The sequence below is a fragment of the Staurois parvus genome, unplaced genomic scaffold (assembly GCF_062004578.1).
Source record: "Staurois parvus isolate SC_StPar_1 unplaced genomic scaffold, SC_StPar_1.0 ptg001832l, whole genome shotgun sequence".
Taxonomy (NCBI): domain Eukaryota; kingdom Metazoa; phylum Chordata; class Amphibia; order Anura; family Ranidae; genus Staurois; species Staurois parvus.
In genome coordinates, this window is record NW_028319628.1 from 135001 (window position 1) to 156327 (window position 21327).

General features: G+C 45.9%; 1 protein-coding gene across 1 annotated transcript in view; it reads left to right on the plus strand.

Annotated features, from left to right (window-relative positions):
- Positions 1-12161: 12161 nt before the first annotated feature.
- Positions 12162-21327, plus strand: part of LOC149434113 (vomeronasal type-2 receptor 26-like) — a 40387-nt gene continuing 31221 nt past the window's right edge. Inside the window, exons 1-2 of the mRNA XM_089664091.1 lie at positions 12162-12312; positions 14503-14587. Coding sequence (XP_089520217.1) covers positions 12162-12312; positions 14503-14587 — 236 coding nt within the window. The remainder of the gene's footprint in view (positions 12313-14502; positions 14588-21327) is intronic.

Here is a 21327-nt window from a genome sequence, read left to right on the forward strand (position 1 = left end):
CTGGGAGGGGTCCCCTATGTCTACGGTGGGTGGCCTGCAGGCTGGGCTCGGGCTGGCTCAGGAGGATACATTCAGCAATGAGGTGTGAATGGGATCAAGGCCTGGAGCAGCAGGTAGCAAGGAGGACAGTATGAGTACAGCTGCATACTTTGGGATCGACAAGGGGAAGGTTTTGTAGAAGACATACTTGGCTATTTGCTCCCCCCCTTTTTGTTTTTCTTTTTCTATCTTTTAATTTGGCAAAATTGCTGAGACAGTAATCAGCTACGAGAAGCAAAGTTGAGATGACCTGATGAATCTGTACGAGTTCAAAGGTATCCCGGCCACAAGGGACCAGACGAAGGAGCGGATGATACGCGCCTTGGTTGAGAAAGACAAGGAGGAGCTATCCTTGGATATGGAGCCACAGGATGTGGACCTTGATGCCCCAGAGGAACAGCCGCTTTCCCCACCACCGGATGTGGATCGTGGTGACATCTGAGAGGGCCAACTGGAAGCCCATTTGTTGTCCCTGCAGGCTGAGCTACAGCTACTGGGCCCAGTCAGTGAAACATTATGTTTCCAGTTCATGAAGCAGCGCTGGGAAGCAGAGCGGGAGGACAGACGGGCAGAGTGGGAGGACAGACGGGCAGAGCGGGAGGACAGATGAAAAGACTGGGAAGCAGAGTGGCAACATGAGCTGGAGCTAGAAAAACTCTGGCTGCAGCAGAACAGAATCCAGGGAAGAAAGGATACACAGAATTTCCCTGGACAAATTCCACACCATGGACTTGGATGGGGATATGGACACTTTTTTACAAGGATTTGAGAGGACTTGTCATCAATACCTCCTGCCCAAGGAGCAATGGGCACAGTACCTCATACCAGGGCTGAAAGGCAAGACCCTGGATGTGCTTCTGAGTCTTCCAAAGGACCAAAAAAGGGACTATGAGACTCTTAAACAGGCCATTGTTAAACGGTACCAGCTAACCAGAGGTGTACCGCAAGCATTTCCGGACATTGCAGCGATGTCCTAATGACAGCTACACGGACTTCATCTGCAGTCACTGCTTTCCGGCAATGGCTAAAGGGACTGTCCATAAGCACCTTTGACGCCCTACAGGAGCTAATGATTAAGGACCAGTTCCTACAGACATGTCCTTTTGAGGTCCGGCAGTTTGTACTCGACCGAGATCCCTAGACAGGGGATCAAGCAGCAGAAATAGCTGACTTCTATGCGGCTAACAGAATGCCTGTCACCTGGAGGACTACTGAACCCATCTGGAAGGGAGGAAAGGCAACCGGCCCCTCTTCTCAGGACAACCAGAAGACCAAGGCATCTGGGTATTGCAGCTAATGGAGAATCACCAGATGACCCCGGCCAGTGGCTGGAAATGATGACAGCACACAATGACAGGTTTGCCTGTACCTGTCCAGTAGATAGTCAGTGACCAGTGGATGAAATGGATCCGCAGGGGGATCTGCTGGCCAGTGGTGACCCAAACCCTTTAGTTTGAAAAAAAACTATATTTTTTCATTTCGGTCATAAAATATATCCAAAAAAACGAAAATTTTGTCATAAATTTAGGCCAAAATGTATTCTGCTACATGTTTTAGGTTAAAAAAATCCCAATAAGTGTATATTGATTGCTTTGTGTGACAGTTATAGTGTCTACAAACTATGGGAGAGATCATGGAATTTACACAGCTTTTACTTTCTGACTGCTCATCACATTTCTTGAGGTGCTAAAATACCAGGACAGTACAAACACCCCCAAATACCAGGAGAGTACAAACACCCCCAAATACCAGGATAGTACAAACACCCCCAAATACCAGGACAGTACAAACACCCCCAATAACCAGGATATTACAAACACCCCCAAATACCAGGATAGTACAAACACCCCCAAATACCAGGACAGTACAGACACCCCCAAATACCAGGACAGTACAAACACCCCCAAATACCAGGACAGTACAACACCCCCAAATACCAGGACAGTACAAACACCCCCAAATACCAGGACAGTACAAACACCCCCAAATACCAGGATAGTACAAACACCCCCAAATACCAGGACAGTACAGACACCCCCAAATACCAGGACAGTACAAACACCCCCAAATACTAGGACAGTACAAACACCCCCAAATACCAGGACAGTACAAACATCTCCAAATACCAGGACAGTACAAACACCCCCAAATACCAGGATAGTACAAACACCCCCAAATACCAGGACAGTACAAACACCTCAAATACCAGGACAGTACAAACACCCCCAAATACCAGGACAGTACAAACACCCCCAAATACCAGGACAGTACAAACACCCCCAAATACCAGGATAGTACAAACACCCCCAAATACCAGGATAGTACAAACACCCCCAAATAACAGGGCAGTACAAACACCCCCAAATACCAGGATAGTACAAACACCCCCAAATACCAGGACAGTACAAACACCCCCAAATACCAGGATAGTACAAACACCCCCAAATACCAGGGCAGTACAAACACCCCCAAATACCAGGACAGTACAAACACCCCCAAATACCAGGACAGTACAAACACCTCCAAATACCAGGACAGTACAAACACCCCCAAATACCAGGACAGTACAGACACCCCCAAATACCAGGACAGTACAAACACCCCCAAATACCAGGACAGTATAACACCCCCAAATACCAGGACAGTACAAACACCCCCAAATACCAGGATAGTACAAACACCCCCAAATACCAGGACAGTACAGACACCCCCAAATACCAGGACAGTACAAACACCTCCAAATACCAGGACAGTACAAACACCTCCAAATACCAGGACAGTACAAACACCCCCAAATACCAGGACAGTACAAACACCCCCAAATACTAGGACAGTACAAACACCCCCAAATACCAGGACAGTACAAACATCTCCAAATACCAGGACAGTACAAACACCCCCAAATACCAGGATAGTACAAACACCTCCCAAATACCAGGACAGTACAAACACCCCCAAATACCAGGACAGTACAAACACCCCCAAATACCAGGACAGTACAAACATCTCCAAATACCAGGACAGTACAGACACCCCCAAATACCAGGAAAGTACAAACACCTCCAAATACCAGGACAGTACAAACACCTCCAAATACCAGGACAGTACAAACATCTCCAAATACCAGGACAGTACAGACACCCCCAAATACCAGGAAAGTACAAACACCTCCAAATACCAGGAAAGTACAAACATCCCCCAAATGACCCCTTTTTTCGGAAACTAGACACCCTAAGCTATCTGTCATTTACATGATTTATTTCTCTCACAAGCCATGGGTATATGTGGAATTACACCCCAAAAAACATTCTTCTTCTTCTCCCGAGTATGGGGGTACCACATGTGTGAGACTTTTTGGGAGCCTAGCCACATACAGCAGCCTGAAATCCAATGACTACTTTGAAAGCCTGAAGGTGCGTAACTTCCTCATTTCACTTCCTCACTACCTATCACAGTTTCAAAGGCTCTGAAATGCCAGGATAGCACCAACCCCCCCAAATGACCCCTTTCTGGAAAGTAGACACCCCAAGGAATTTAAAAAGAGGCATGGTGAGTATTTTTCAGATCTCATTTTTTTCTCACAACGTTTTGAAATATATAAAAAAAGAATAGAAAAAATACGTTTTTGTTTTTTTTCTTCATTTTCCAAAAACTTGTGGCAACAAATGAGATCTGCAAAGTACTCACCATGCTTCTTATCAAATTCCTTGGGGTGTCTACTTTCCAGAAAGGGGTCATTTGGGGTCTTAGGTGCTATCCTGGCATTTCAGGGCCTCAAAAACTGAGATAGGTAGTCAGGAAGTATAATGAGGAAATAAAGCCCTTTAAAAGCCTGAAGGTTCTTATTGGATTTTGGGGTCCTGTACTTGGCTAGACTGCCAAAACATCTCTCATATGTGGTACCCCCATACTCGGGAGAAGTAGCAGAATGTATTTTGGGGAGTAATTCCACATATACCCATGGCCTGTGTGAGCAGTAAATCATTTAAGTGACAATTTTGTGTAAAAAAAAAAAAAAATGTTTTGTCATTTTCCAAAAACTTGTGGTAAAAAAAATAAATTCTTCTATTGATTCAACATGCCTATCAGCAAATAGTTTGGGGTGTCCACTTTCCAAAAAGGGGTCATTTTGGGGGGTTGGGGCGTTTTATGCCCAGCATTAGAAGTTTATGCCACACATCACTCACTCTTCTAACCACCTGAAGACCAAGCCTTTTTGTTCACATGAAAAAAATCAGTATTTTTTGCTAGGAAATGAATTTAAACCCCCAAACATATATTTTTAAAGCAGACATCCTAGTGAATAAAATGGTGGGTACTACAATTTTGTATGGCACATAGTACTCGCGCAGCGATTTTTCAAAAGCCAATTTTTTTTTAGAAAATACACTTTTTTTTACTTTTAATGCATAAAAACACAATATATTGGCCAATTATTTGGTAAAATATAAACTATGATGGTATGCCGAGTAAATAGATACCAAACATGACATGCTTTAAAACTGCGCATGCCCCGTGCAATGGCGACAAACTGCATACATTTTTAATATCCATAGGAAACACTTTAAAAGCCTTTACAAGCTACCATTTTAGATGTACAGAGGAGGTCTGGTGTTAGAATTACTGCCCTTCATCTGACGTTCACGGTGATACCTCACATGCATGGTGCAACCGCTGTTTACTTACGGCACAGGGTCAAGGCTTGTGCACACAGGTGTGCACGCATGGAAGGGGCGAGTTTTTTTTTTTAGTTATTTTGATTTTTTAAAATTATTTTTACACTGTACCTTCCATTATTTTTATCACTTTTAATGCTATCACAGGGAATGCACATATCCCCTATAACTTCAATGGGCATTGTCATATATTCTTTTTTCAGAGATCTGGGGTCTATCAGACTCTGGATATCTCCTCTGCCCATACATTATCTAATCAAACTAAGATCGGTGATCAGATGCTTTCCCAATTTACAAATGGCACTGTTTATATCCTGCGAAACTGAAGTGATGAAATGCTTGTAGCTTCCGAATTCTTAGACTATAGAGATGATTGGCACCATTCTGGTCTCCAATCAGCTCTATGGTCAGCTGGCAGAAACACCGGCTGCATTCTCAGGTCCCCCCGATGGCACGGGACTGCCCAAGAAGGCCGTGGAAGGCAGCGGGGGAGGGGGGGAAATCATCTTCCGCTGCTTGTAAAAGCAATCCTGCAGCTAAATAGGCACTAGGATTGCTTTTACATGAAAGCCGATCGCTGGCTGAAAAAAACTATACCAGGATGATCCTGCAGCTGTAGCATCATCCTGGTATAACCATTCAAAGTCCAGTAATATACCAGTACGCTGCTGGTCTTTGTTGGGTGTATATGCTATGTTCTTTTTTTTGTATGCAGCCTGGGGACTGAATGAAAAAAAGAGAAGAAATCTCTGCCAGAAAAAGTGTGTGGTATGCCCACCATTAGAATATACTGCTGTCAGGGAGCGAGGAGCCAGACACACAAGGAGGTGCAATTAAAGGTAGGTTTATTTACACAAAAACAAGGCAAGAGTCTATGCAAGTCCAACAGCAACAGCGGATGACTTGGTAGGACAGAATTTCTACTGCCGAAGTCGTCTTCCAGGGCAATCAGGTCGAGAACCAGTGGGAATCGTAGCCAAAGTCGGGGTCAGAAGCCAGGAAGAATGGTCGCCAGAGCCGGGGTCAGAAGCCAGGAAGAATCGTAGCCAAAGCCGGGGTCAGAAGCCAGGAAGAATGGTCGCCAGAGCCGGGGTCAGAAGCCAGGAAGAATGGTCGCCAGAGCCGGGGTCAGAAGCCAGGAAGAATGGTCGCCAGAGCCGGAGTCAGAAGCCAGGAAGAATGGTCGCCAGAGCCGGGGTCTGAAGCCAGGAGGAGTCTTTGCCAAAGCCGAGTCGGTATCCAGGAGAGCAATGAGTAACTGAACAGGAGCTTGCTGTTGTGCAACAGACAGGACACGAATGCAATGGACAGCTACAAACAGTGGACTTAAATGTGATAAGCCGCCACCTCGTGGGAGGAGCCGCAGAGGGCTGAAAGCATAAAGGATCCCACAATGCTTTGCAGACACCTAAGATGGATGCCAGCACATGGAGCAGCACAAGCCCTGAGGAAAGGTAGGACCTTGACAACTGCCCTGCATCCACCCACTTCTAATGGTGGGCACACATTAGGTCACACGGTGCCACATGCGCCAGTTGCAAGATTGTACAAATGTCTAAATAGTGGCACGCTTGAATACAAATTGTCCACGTATAAGTGGTACCCCATATGGAAAAAGGATGACACCAAGTCCCACACTATCTTGCCACTGCTCCCCATGTAGTCTGGGCATCCGGGGGGCTCCATGTGACTATCTTTTCCCTTGTAAATCCAAAACTTATAAGTATAGCCTGTTGTCCTCTCACAGGTCTTCTACATCTTGACCCCATATCTGGCACACTTGCTGGGGAGAAATTGTTTGAATGGAAGGCAGCCAGAAAAATTAATGAGGGACTCATCAATGCAGATGTTTTGCTGGGGAGTATAGACATCTGCAGATTTTTGGTTAAGGTGATTTGCGAGGGGCTGAATTGTGTGAAGCCGGTCAAATTCAGGGTCACCCCGAGGATGACAGAGTGTATTGTCATTGAAATGCATAAAACACATTATACTCTCATATCTATGCCTGGCCATGGCAGCAGAGAACACGGCATATGATGAATCGGGTCTGCGGACCAATACAACCGCAATTCATTCTTCTTAGAAATGCCCATGTTGAGGGTTAGGCCCAAAAAAATGTAAATTCGGAAACCGTAACGAGTTTCCATGCGACTGGTCTGGCAAGGTTTGAATTTGGGTCGGCGGCGATACATTGTTATGCATATAAAATGCTTTTATCCAGAATCAATGCATACAGATCCTCCGTGAAAAACTGCTCCAAAAAATCAAGGGGAGGAGTTAAATGTGCTGTTTCCACCTGAATTCCGGGTTGGGCAGTGAAAGGGTGAAGTAAGGGTGCTGAAGAATTTGTGGGCTGCCAATCGGGATTTGCAAGCACATCCAGAAGGATACTAGGAGCTCTATGGGCCTGTGTGCAAATTCTTGGTGGCTGCAGGATAATACTTGTGCTCGCCATCGCACCAGCTTGTACTGCACTTATGGGACTTGTCACGTCGCCAAGTCATACTGCAGTGCTGGTATGTGAAAGACCAGGATGTGCTAGGCCGCTGGTACTCATCAGTTCACCAAAAGGTAGCGCGGCACTAGTACTGGCACTCTGCTGTATATGAGAATCATCATGCGATTGTAACATCTCAGCAACCTGGGAATGAGGTTGGGTATGCCTGACCATAGTATGGACCTCTTCTCCATCATCTGAGCGATCTGTCAGGGTGTCACCGCTGTCTACAGGTTTGTGTTTTGAGGTAGATTCTGTCAGGGAGTCTTTCCCTTTGCTCTCACCTGACAAGCTCAGAATTCTGTAGGCCTCTTCACTAGAGTACCTGGGGGCGTGGTCTGCTGCGATCCAAGATGGCGACGTGACACGAGAGCTCCCGCTGGCTTGAGACCTTGCATGGAATTTGCACGTGGAGCGGGTGAGATTCAGCTATACCACGATGGGGAGAGCAGACTGGAATGCCTCTGGCTCCCGTTCCCGCTCCCCACGGGCACACAACCCCCAGCAATCCCGCCATATACAGGAGCTGTTCCGCTCCCAGCAGAGGGACAGGCTGCATGCAGCATCCCCCTCTCCCCCCCTCCTCCTTCCACAGCCACTGGGGCTGGAATAGAATCTATCCCACAGCATGATCTCTTTACCTTTACTACAGCCCTCAGTGATTTAAGAGAAGATCTTCACTTGTTCCATTAGATTAGAGGAGGTAGAATTCACAAGCAGATCTAATTCAGATGCCATTATGGAGATCCAGCAGTTGTCAGCCTCGAATACAGCACATATTCGGGATTTCTATAGGCAGATTGAAGACCTGGATAATTGGGGTCGCAGACACAATATCAGAATGCGTGGCCTACCTGAATCTGTACAACAACATGACATCCCTAAAACCATCATTGCGATTTTAATGATCTGCTGGGCCGCCCTCCTGCTGCACCCATTGAATTGAAATGTGCACACAGATCACTTCGCCCAAGGAGTAGAGATTCTGATCCACCCAGAGATGTGGTATGTTGTTTGGTCCTCTTCCCAGTCAAGGAAGATATCCTCAAAAGGGCCAGAGAGAAGAGACGCTGTCAGGAATGGACTCACCATTAGTGGTGGGACTCATCTGCCGTGTGGGCTGCAGTACCAGGGCTGGCCAGCGGGTGCTCTCAGCAACCAGAAGCTCACTCCTGCAATCAGCCATCACCTGAGGCTGATTGCAGGAATTGTATTTAAGGAATGGCCAGACCTGCAGTCAGTGCCTTGGTGTATGTTTCCAATGAGCCCTGTACCTGCATCCTGTCTGCTTGCTGCCTGATCCTGACTCTGCTTTGATCCTGACTCTGAATGAACTCCGCCTGTCCTGACCTCGGCTATTCCTGACCACTCTTCCGCTCGCTCCTGGTACCCTGTTTGCCTGTTTGCTACCGACCCGGCCTGCCCGACTACGTTTGATTATATATATGGTTATCTGTTGGAGGTTGGGTTGTTTGCACTGTGTTATGTTTACCTTGCACTGCGTTTGTGTTGTTTAGTCTTAATAAATTGTCTTATTTACACTATACCTGAAGCCTGCATTTCCCTGTGTCAGTCCACACACCTCTGGTCATACCCGGAGCCTTTTATATCAAGGCAATGAGATTCACCTGTTCCAAGATCTCTCCTCCATTACCTTGCAACAAAGGCGAGACCTTCGCCCCCTGCTGGACACCCTGCGCTCCCATAGCATACCATATAGGAGGCGATTTCCATTTTGTCTCTCTGCTCAGGTTCAGGGGCGCACAGCCTACTTGCGAGTTCCAGAGGATCTGCCCAGCTTCTGTGCCACTTTGGACATTCCTATAGTTGAGCTTCCTGATTGGCACAGATCAATGCATCTTCCCCCTGCTCCAGATTCTAGCTGAGTATCTAGCGAAATGGATGGGCAGGCCACCTTTCCTTGCCGATGCCGATCGGGTCCTTCCATGCCTCTGAGACTTCCTGCCAGTGTCCCTACAGCTTCCAACAGCCCTACTGCCTCTCCAGCACACCGCAGACCCTGCCATGAAGCTTAAAGGCCGGCGTCCTCCTCCCTGACTTTCTCTCACTACCAATATTCATCCAGAGAACGACTTTCCCGAGTCCCTCTCATCCAGCTCCGGAACCATGTTGGTAGCTCCTCGAGTCTTCTGAGACCTCTACATGGAACACTTTCCCTTTCCTCTTTTCTAGTGCCTCCCTCATCAGCCTTCGCACAGGTCCTCCAGAAGACTCTGTGGTTGTGGTCTGTCTCAGTCTAATGAGCACGAAGACCCCTGCGCATACTGCCTCAGCTGCATTCATGGACTGCCATTTCTGCTATATCTCTATAGAAACCTCTATGACCTCTCACCCCCATGTTGTAGTATTTTTCCTGCCTCTAATGATTACCTGGGAGAGGATCCTTTAGCATTTACCATACCCTTGCTGTATTGCTTTTGCTGATGTGTCCGCTGTATGGAGCCCCTGGAGAGTGTTAGTTCCTAGACCCTCTAAGCTTCTCCTTTGTTAGTCCTTTCATTTGATCCCTAGGGACCTTTAGAAGGTCTTGCAGTGGTCAGTGGCAGACTCTATAAATTCCATCATATTCGATTTGTCTACAATGATCACGATCCCTTTTATTTCCCTTTAGTGTCCCTTATAAGAAGTTGGTTAACCCAGCTAACTTATGCTTATTTTTAGGGACGGGGCGGACCCGGGGTGGGTGTCTAGCTTTGGAGGGTGGGGGGCCTGGCCTATGGGTGGTCATTTCCATATTCTTGCTTGTAACATGATACATTGAAATCAAGTATCACCTCGTCATTCATCCCTGCCAATATACCCCGTGGTACCGGACCCCCTTCCCTCCTTCCAAAGGCTTATTTTAATACCAAACCAATTTCTGCTCTGATAACACAGAGCCATCTTTTTCAGCTTCTAATGAACCCCCCAGGCCTAGTTCCCCTTCCCTTGCCCAACTTCTGTTATTTCTCCTTTACGGACACAAGGCGCTACTTGATTCTTAATTTGCAGTGAATTTGGTGGGAGTGGGATGGGAGGGACTATTACGTGTTTTGAGGGGAAGTCGGGATGTGAGGAGTTAGGCTGACTGCATGGTACTCCATGGGTCGAATCTGTGATACTGTATTAGGTTTCACTCCTCTCACATGTGTCTTAAATTGCCTGTTATTTTCATATCTGCTTAACTGCTATAAGGTTGTATGTATTGTTCCACTTTTTTTTTATGTCCTCTATGGATTTTGCTATATTTTGTTACTCGACTCATTGATACGCAGGACTCCGGTCTGGCTTTTCTTTGTGGTTTTTTTTTTTTTGTAGTCAGCATGGACTCACATACTGGCACTTCCATGATGCTCCGCCCTTGCCACACCTCTGACCGCACCTACGAGATATTGCATAGACTGTCTTCAATCAACCAAGCGTATTTATACTCCCCTACATATCTTGCTCTCACTCTTATATGACATACAGAATCAAAATCGGTCCCCTGCCCTCTTAATAAACTGTACATTTTCCATATGATCTCCCCTGCTTGTGGCTAGTCTCTCCCTTCCACTACCTTGAATGCTGTCGGTTGTGCACCTTTATGTTTTTAAACATCTTATAACCTGTGCTCACTCGCCCCCCACATTTTGTCTGCTTTTTATGGTCCATGGTCAGGCGGACTCAATATTTTGGATCTCGACCCACCGTGTTTCCCACACAGTGAGCTTTGAGAGCTTTCACTGACCTTTTACCGGCCATCCCTATTCTCTCGCTATCTGTTCCTCTTTTTCCTTCCTTCTTAGTCTCCTTATTCACCTTTTTGTCCCAGCTATTCCCCTTTTTTCAACTTCCTTCTCATTTTTCCACATTTTTTGGTGGGTCAGCTGGTCTACCTCCACTGCCGGTATCTCATTCTCTTCTGTTTTCCTCCCATCTTTCTTCCACCCCCCCTTTTTTTTTTCCTTTCTCTCTCCTCTCCCCTTCTTTTCTTTACCCAATACTACCTTTCCAATTTCCTTAGGTTCCCCTCACCTTTTTGATCATGCCTTCCCTAGATTCTCCGTCAGGTCATCTTTCATTAAATGTCCTGTCTATCAATGCAAAGGGTCTAAATACCCCCCAAAAACGCTCCCTCCTACTCACTCACTTGTGTAAACAAAGAGCGGACATTGACTTTGTACAGGAAACGCACTTCCGTCAGGATGCCATACCCAGGTTTACTAACTTTCGCTTTCCAGCTGTCTTTTACGCCCCCAATGCTCAGGCTAAATCCAAAGGTGTCTCTATTATTATTGCAAAGCTTCTCCCTCTGACTAGACTTGTAGACTCACTTCCAGATCCAGAGGGAAGATTCTTGTTCCTAAAAGGTACCTTTGCCAATAGGCCCATCACCTTAGCGAACCTTTACGCTCCTAACACCAGACAGGTATCCTTTTTCCGCTCCATTACTTCTCCGCTCTCCTCTTTTCAAGCGGGTATCCTAATCTTAGAAGGTGATCTTAACGTTCCCGTGTCCTTTATTGGATTCCTCATCAGGTAGCTCTTTCCTGCCTTACAAATCTCTTAGACAGATCCACACCCAACTACAAGATTTGCAGCTCCATGATTCCTGGCGAGTCCTTCATCCGAATGTCAAGGATTATACTTTTTTCTCCCCCCCACATAACAAATACTCTCGGATCGATTATCTTTTCATCTCGCAAGCTGACTTATCGCTTCTCCATGACTCTTCTATTGAACCGATGATCCTTTCTGATCATCATCCCGTCACAATGCTTTTACGATTTCCGGAGCACCATTCTCGCGCAAAGATGCTAGACGCTTCACTTATTTCAGGTGTGGCCAATGAGGCTGAGATTCGATCCCATTTGACAGATTATTTTTTGCTTAATCAAACCCCAGATACACCCCTGTTAACCCAATGGGAGGCACACAAATGCGTTATCAGAGGACTCTTCATAGCCATGGCTACGAAACGCAAAAAAGAAAGACAGACGTGTCTGCAACACCTCTTCAACCGCATTAAACTCCTGGAAAAAGTTCACAAACAGACCCAAGCCGCCTCTACCTTATCCGATCTCACGGATGCTCGCACAACGCTCTTACATGAACTAGGTAAGGCAACTAAATGTAGATTTGTTTTATCGCAAAAACTCTTTTATGAGCTTGCTAACAAAAGCGGAAGATTTTTAGCCAGGTCCCTCCAGACTAAGAAATCCAGCTTAACGGTTCACAAGATTAGGGGCTCGGATGGCTCCCTAGCCACTTCAAATATTGCTTCACACTTTGAACACTAATATAAGATGTTATATAATCTCCCTCCTGAACGCCGCCCCTCCGAGATCAATATGCCCAGAGATTACTTGATATCTGATTTTCTTCACCTCCACAACCCCCCCACTCTATCTGAGGATGATGTCCAGGGTATGGAGCATTCTATTACGGCAGAGGAACTTTCCCGAGCTATCAAACAAATGAAACCGGGTAAAAGTCCTGATGGTCTTTCGGTGGCATATTATAAGGAGTGCTTAGACCATTTGAGTGGACCTTTCCTCTCCGCCTTCAACACCCTTTCCCTGGTGTACAACACCATCGCCTTTTGGAAGCCCACATTACTGTCATTCCCAAAGACGGTAAAGATGCCTCTTTGGTTACCAATTACAGGCCCATCTCTCTATTGAATGTAGACATCAAAATCTTTGCAAAAATCTTAGCGAACCATCTTCTCCCACTGCTACCCTCCTTGATTGATTTAGACCAGGTGGGCTTCATCCCTGGAAGAGAAGCAAGGGACAACACCATCAAGGCACTCAATCTTCTCCACTGCCTTCACGACTCCCGTAATCCTGGATTTATCCTCTCTCTAGATGCCGAAAAGGCTTTTGGGACTATTTAAGAGCTTCCTTAGAAGCGATTGGACTAGGGGTCACTATGCTTAATTTCATCATGGCACTGTACTCGGGTCCAACTGCTCAGGCAGGTCCGTGTGAACGGACATCTTTCTAGACCATTCCCTCTTGGAAATGGTACACGCCAAGGCTGCCCCCTTTCCCCGCTTCTTTTTGTGATCTCCCTAGAGCCTCTGTTACATAAACTTTGTTCTAATACTGATATTAAAGGCATTTCTGTGACAAACAAGGAATACAAGCTTGCTGCTTACACAGACGATATTCTACTGTTCCTATCAGAGCCCTGGATCACTTTACCCAATATACTCAAGGATTTTTCCTCCTTTCAATACATTTCCAATCTGAAAATCAATTATTTCAAATCCTACGCCCTCAATATTACTCTTCCTCCAGACCTGGTCTCCTTTTGCCAGTCGCAGTTCCCGTTCCATTGGGAGCGGGAGTCCCTTACTTACTTGGGGATACAACTCACGAGTAACCTCTCGGACCTCTATGCTAACAATTTTCTCCTAACCCTTCGTACCATCCGAGAAGACCTAACTAAGTGGCACCGCCCGTGTTTCTCCTGGTTTGGCAGGGCTGCAATACTAAAGATGAATATTCTCCTGCGCCTTCTTTATTTATTCCAGATCTTGCCTATCCATTTACCGCCCATCTTTTTTGCCTCATGCAGACGACTAGGCTCTCTTTTTCTTTGGAATCATAAACAGCCACATATTGCCTTTTCCCAACTTGTGCTTCCTAAATCCAAAGGGGGATCGGATTACCTGATCTACAATGATACCACTGAGTCTGCCATTTCACTAGGATAATTGACTGCAACATTCATTCTACCACCAAAATGTGGGTTTAATTGGAACATTCCTGCTCCTCTCCCCCCTTGGCAACGATCCCGTGGCTTCTGCCCAAGCATGTTCCTCCAGATCTCCTCACACATCCAATCATCGGTCCTTCCCTAAAAATCTTTTGATTGGCCTGTAAATCGGCCTCTATTTCAGATGCCCCCAACCCCCTAACGTCTCTTCGCTTTAATCCTGACTTCCCACCAGGCATGCATAAATCCTTTCCCTCAGCTCATTGGCCACACACTCAAGTTTTGGCAAAGCACTTCTTCCACAAAGGTCAGCTAAAGACTTGCTCTTCCTTGGCTAACACCATGGGTGACCATACTTTTACTTTTTGGGCCTATCTTCAAATTAGACATTTTCTACTCTCATCTACATATCGCTCTAAATGGACCCGCTCACCTCATTTGAGTCAATCTGCTCTAAAGCTGAACCACAGAGAAACTTAATATCCTTTACCTACTTACTTCTCCTTACTGACAGACCCTTCGATTCACTCCCGGCCTGTAATGCGTGGAAAAGAGACTTAAATATTGATTTCTCACCCTCAGACTGGGAACAAATCTTTACATACTCCCATAAATGCTCCCTGAATGTCTCAGCCCAAGAAAACGGTTATAAGCTGGTGTTCCGATGGTACAACACGCCTTCTAGAATTCACCACTTGTTGGAGATGTGGAGCTCCTGTTGGATCCCTTTTGCATATTTGGTGGGATTGCCCCATTGTCCAGCCCTTCTGGCGGCAGGTGCATCGAATTACTTCTTCAGTGTCAGTCATTGACATTGAATATTCTCCAGCAAAACTCCTCCTTCACCACACTCCGCTCCCCAAACGTCTATACTCCAAATCTCTGGCAATGCACATGATACCCATCCACCCACACTAAGAGACTGGTTCATGCGCATTGATAGAATTGCTGAAATGGAAGAGTTGATTGCCTCATCTTTGGATAATTCTACTAAATTCTCCCATACTTGGTCCTGCTGGACATTTTCGAACGACCCCGGAATACCGCTCTCTCCTGGGCCTGGCTGATTGACTTTGCATACCTCTTATGCCCTGTAGTACTCCTGGTGCTTTGTCGGCTCTTTGTTCCTTTCCGATTCTGCTCAGGATCCCTGGTCTTGCAGCCCCTCATTGTTGGGAGCTCTATTCATACCGAATTATGTAAGCAAGTGTTCCCATCTCGCCTCTTCTCAGGATTTTTTAGGCAAATGTCCTTCCCTGGCAGTTTTTAGTGAAGGCACTTCATCTGCCCTCATACCCCCCCCTCACCCCTTCCCTGCCATTCCCTTTCCCATTTACCCATCCCTTCCCCCACCCCCCTTTTTTTTTCTCTCTTTCCCCCTCTTTTTATGATTATTTTTATTCCTTCATCCCCATTTTCTCGCTATTCCACTCAGAGATTCTTTTCTTCTCCTCCTCTTCTTTACTTTTGGATACCCTAACCTGCTTGCAGGAGCACTAACACCTATTTGCTCCCCAACCGTGACATCTCTTTCTTCCCTAGCTTTTCACACATACACTGGCAGCTTTCGTCTGGTTACCTCAATAGTGTATCATTAGGGGTTATGCCGTATATGCCTTTACACCCAACTTCCTGCCATCACCATACGTATTGACAATGTGCTCTCCTGACACTTCTGCCCCTTCATTGGCTTTTGCTTGGTAACTGAGGCCTCATATCACCAATTCTGCCAGTGTCGCGACTCCAATACGCTGTACTGGGAACTGAGACCAGACGTGCCTCTCCATTCCTTATTACCCCTGATACTCTGATAGCGTTTTATATCTTGCTGATTGTTACCTACATTTTGTCAACTATTGTCTGCATATTTGTTCCCCTGTAATGCTTGTATCCGCTGTATGCTCTGAGTTCCTAAATAAATATTATGGGGAAAAAAAAAAAGAGTACCTCTTGTTGGACATTTGAGCCACTAAATTTATAGGTGCCTAGTGTGACTCACGGGAAAAAGAGCTCCTGGCTGTCAAGGACTGCTTGAACCGCTACAAAACATTTACCGACAAGTGCTTACAGAGATCAGGCCTGATTCTGTGAACACTGCGGTTTTGTGTACAATGTATCAAGTGACAGTTATCTACTGACACTGCACTTGCTGGGAGAGAAGGGGGGGGGGCGTAGGGGCTAAACGCAGGTGCTGGCAGGTGCCGGGGCTGATCCCGCTAATGCTGCATTTTTGGGGACATACTAATGTGAATGCTGGTATAGTGCTGATCTGATCAAAGATATTGATCCATTTAGACACTATACTAGCAATGGAGGTTTAGCGTGCAAGTGAGCGTGTTCCTGACAATCAAGGGGTTAAATGTGATAACTGGTGTACTAGCGGGCAAACTGACGCTATCTGGGAGGAGCGCTAACTGACGCTAACTGACGCTAACACTATCAGAAGTCGCCAGTGACACTAATACAGTGATCAGTAAAAATCTGTTCACTGTGATCAATGACACTGGTGACAGGGCAGTGAAGGGGTTAACTGGGGGGGCGTTCAATGGGTTAAATGTGACCTAGGTGTGTTCTAATTGTTAGTGTAGTGCTTTGTACTCACGTTTTATGTGTCTTCTCTCTCGGGATGTGCCCAGGCAGAGAAGATTGACATCATATCCTGTTCTGTGTAACTGTCAACACAAGACAGGATAGGGCAGGGACCGATCATCCGACTTCACTGGCTGAAATCGAATGATTGATCCCTCGGAGATCGAATTGTAACACCCGTGGGTCGGCGGGGGCACGTGTGCGCCCCCCTGCCCGCGGAAACATCGGGAGCGCGAATCACATTTATATACATGATTTTGTGCAGTGGTGCCGCCCTGCCGCAGTATATATACTGTGGCTGGTCGGCAACCGGTTAATCACTGATACATAGTAAACTGTGTTTACTATGTTTCAGTTTGTGAATAAAAGATAGCAAACACTGTGTCCTGTGTTCCATTTTATGAATAAATAGAAGTCTATACAGACTCCTATCCATTCATCTACAGTGCAGCTCAGGCTGCACAGAAAAGGGACTGTCATCAGTCCCATTCTCTCTCTCAAAAAAAGAGACATTAGAAGTCTGTTTAGACCACTGCTTTCTCTCCAAAGCTCCCGCTTCCCCCCAAATAACTGTAAAAAAAAAATTAAAAATACATTTTTTTTGATTAACAAAAATAATTAAATAAAATTGTAAAAAAAATAATAAAAAAATAGTAAGGCTAGGTTCACACTAGCGCGGGCGGTGCAGTTCATGTTTGCATGGGCATGGCAGCCCATTCATCTGAATGGGCTTCCAGTCTGATGTTTCATGCAAAAAAAAAAATTTTTTTTGGGACCTTACAGCTTTCCTGTGGTTACAGCACCCACAATTGCGCTGTGGGCTGAGATGCGTGTGGTTGGTGCCATTCAGAATGAATGGAAGCCCAAGGCGTCTCATTGTGGGTGTGGGAACAGGTGCGATTCCTGCACCTGCAACCAGCCAGCAGCCTGCGGGCTAGTGTGAACCAGGGCTAGGGTTCTAAATCTCCCTTACCTCTGAAGCTGGAGGCTACGCTCCAGGGGCTACTAACAGGCAGTGAGGAAGCGATTCAACACCTCCTCACCACCTGTGTTAACTCCATTTTTGCAGTCAAATGAACCACAACTGCATGCATTGCATGCAGTTGCAGGGCTTTTGCAGCACTTCCCCATTTTTCCCCAGGATATAATAGCACAGAGGCGGACTGACCATTTGGACGCCCGGGCAATGCCCGAGTGCCCAGGGTCAGTAGGGGGCCCCATGAGATGCCCCTGATACCTTTCATAGGCTTTTTTGGGTGTGGTTTGAGTGTTGGCAAGGACACAGGGGCCCCATGATTTCCTATTGCCTGGGGGCCCCATGAGTTGTCAGTCCACTTTGGTAACAGTGATTTGATAAACATTTGCCCAACTTTTGCATAGCTTAAAAAAATAAGTAACTTTTTATTCTACTGGTCACGTGGTTTCAGAAAATATATGCTTTGGGGGTCTTTTACAAACTCTGAAAGCTTTAACTGAAAAATGAAAACCTCCAGATTTTTAGAGAAATTTGGTTATTGACATTCGATTTTCACCATTTTGCAAAAAGGAGCAATTTAAAATTTACAAACATTTGTTATTTATTAACTCAGTACAGGTTAATCTTTTATATTTAGCAGTAATTGTGTAACATTCGTTGTGTTTGTATTTGCTAATAATGATTTTATGGTATTTTTAACGAAAACATTGTTTTGATAAACATTTGTGCAAATATTTAATACATTTAATAAATAATTTAATACATTTCATAGCATATATTTAATATTTAATAAAAATGTGCCTTAAATTTCAGTAGCACCTTCATTTTTTTATTCTTTTTTTTTTTACCAAAAAAAAAACGTTTATTGAGAAAGTGCATAATAATACAAAAGAAATGCGAATGATAGTCATATACAACATTTGGCAATGCATACCGGGAAAAAGTAGGAATATTCTTACAAAGAACCACATATGGAACATGGTTGTGCCAGTCCACGACGGGGAAGTCTGTAATACTCAGGCAGTATAGTAATGTGCATGGGAATGTTATCGTGTCGGACCTCCTTAGTATGTAATTCTCATTGCAGCGCCGCAGAAGGAGGCAGTGTAGATGCAGCACAACCGTTGAGGACGAAGCTAGTTGTTTTACTAGAGTGAAGGTGCCTGTAAGTAAGCTTAGATCGTCGTGAGGGTCGCTAATGTAAATAGGATAAGTATGACAATGGCATGCCTAATGTTCTCTAAAGAGGAACCCAGTGGTTGACTGGGCGTGTAACAGGAAGATAAGACGAAAGAAAAGGAGAACAAGAAAAGAGAGAGATAGAAGAGAAAAAAAAAAAAGGTTGGGGGGCAGGGAGGGGGCGAACTGGGTTCGTATTGTCGTAAACACCAAGGGTCTTCTATGGGTGGATTCGAGCATAAGTCTATTAACCGGAGCAGGTAGGTGGGGATAAAGCCCTGAAGGTGAGGAAGTCGCCTACCGAATGATCTAAAGTGTGGAGTAACATACAATGGAGGTTAGTATTCAATCAGGCGTGTTGGTTGGATGGTCCATAAAGGACCGGTACGTAGGAGTGGTTTTAAAGTGAGTCCAGCAGGCCCAAGTATGGGAGAATTTAGTGGGGGAATCGAGTACAGTCGCAATCAGTTCTTCCATTTCCGCAATTTTACCCACACGGATCAGCCAATCGCGTATGGAGGGAGGGCGGGTGGAGCCCCAAAGAGTGGGAAGACAGAGTCTGGCTGCGTTGACCATATGCATGGCTAAAGATTTGAGATATTGTCCCCTGGGCAGGGAGGAGTGATGGAGAAGAAACTGCTCTGGAGAGAAAGCTAGGGACAAGGTGGTCACAGACACTACAAGCCTGTGGACCTCCTGCCAAAATGGTTGGATACTGGGACAAGACCACCAAATGTGGAGAAAGGACCCATCCGAAGTTCCACATCTCCAACAGCTGTTGGGGACGGAAGGGTTGAAACGAGAGATTCTCGACGGGGTTCGGTACCATCTTGAAGCCAGTTTATAACCGTTTTCCTGAGTCGAAACATTGAGGGAGCATTTATGAGTATGCATGAATATTAGGTCCCAATCGGCGTCCGCCAAGCTGTTTCCCAGGTCTCTGTTCCAAGCACGGCAGGCGGGTAAAGAATCATAATCCCTACTCTCAACAAGGAGAGGGTAAATCTCCGAGATCAAATGTTTGCGCGGTTCAGCTCTAGAGCATAGGGATTCAAAAGGAGTGAGGGGACGAGTCCAGTTACGGAACAGTTTGTGTGAGAGCAAGAAGTGTCTTATCTGCAGATAGGCCCAGAAAGGAAAATCTCGGCTATCTAGGCTATCAAGCAGTTCGCGGAATGATTTTACTTTGCCATCACGGATAAAGTGTTTAACCAAAATCTGGTCATGAGGCCAATGCTCAGATAGGAATGACTTGTGCATGCCTGGGGGGAAGTCAGGATTGAGACGAATGGAGGTTAAGGAGTTCGGTGACTCAGAGATAAATTTTTTTATTCTATAGGTCATGTGCTTTCAGAAAATATATGGTTTGGGGGGGGGGGGGTCTTCTACAAACTCTAAAAGCTGTAAGGGAAAAATAAAAAAGTAATGGAAAAATTGCAAAAATGGTCTGAGCACCTGAGTTTAAAAGTGGAGCGCAGGGCCTGGCAGCGAAAAGTTAAAGTTGGAGGATGCAATGGTAATAGAGTACTTAGATGCCTAGTAGGTAATGGGCACCTAAAGCATCGAAGAAAAAAATCAACACAAAAAGGGAGATATAAAGTCAAGAACCAAATAGAAACACCCAACAGGTTAGTTCTCACCTCCATCTTGCTGAGCTTCCTCTGTGTCGTCTTCAGACCTCCTGTGGATTTAACCTGCAAGCTGAGACAAGTGTCATTTGGGGTCTTCTCCATTGCTTTTTTCCTGTGTTCAGACTATCACAGTCTGTATTGCCTTCAAAGCAACCAAACCCAGCAGTGTATGGAGGAAGTGGGTGGGAGATAAAGAAGCAGATGTTGTAGTTTTGACCTGCTCCTCTGTCCAAGTTCTGATCTGCGTTATTTGGCTGTCAGTGTCTTCTCCTTACCAGGAATATGGTGTTGCCTCCATGTTCCCCTGTGGAGAAACCTGGTGATGGAACATGCCATGGACGTTCTGTAGGGATACCTGAGCTGTGTGTGGTTTACAGCTCTTGATAGGTGCCGGGTGACCCCATCATACATCCGCATGTTGGTGATGGCGTATTCGCTCCAGCATGAGGCACCTGTTTTCTTTCTGGTGGGAGGCAACTGGGTCCAAAACCAGAAATGACATTTCTGAGGGCAGCACCAGCAGGGGTTTAAATGAGAGTGATGGTGGGAAATTTCAGCTCTCTTTTGCTCTCCTCCTCCTCCTCTCCATCAGTTGGCTAGATATGGGCTAGATGTGCAGATTGCAGGTACCATCATCCACCTTGGAGCTTTGTTGTTTGTCATGCGTCACCCATCCATGTGCTCCTTGCTGTGAAGGCCAGTTATAGACTGGGGCAGTGGCCAATCTTTTGTACTTTTGAATTGTTGGTGGGGGGCGCACTGGACACCATGACTGCCATTGTACTACATGCTGGGTGTCCAGTGCGCTCCTGAACCTTTAAGGAGGGGTGGGCTTCCTCAGGTCCACCTGCCCTTGGTCTATCCATTAAATACATGTGCATCTACTATTATCATGGTCAGAGGTCAGGTTCAGAGACCAGTAGCTATAGCAACAGAACCACCAACAGGATAGGTAAACAAGCAGGTCACTCTGGGAGATGACGCAGGCTTACCTGAGGTGCGAGGTCTAAGCACTAACCAGTATTCACCAGA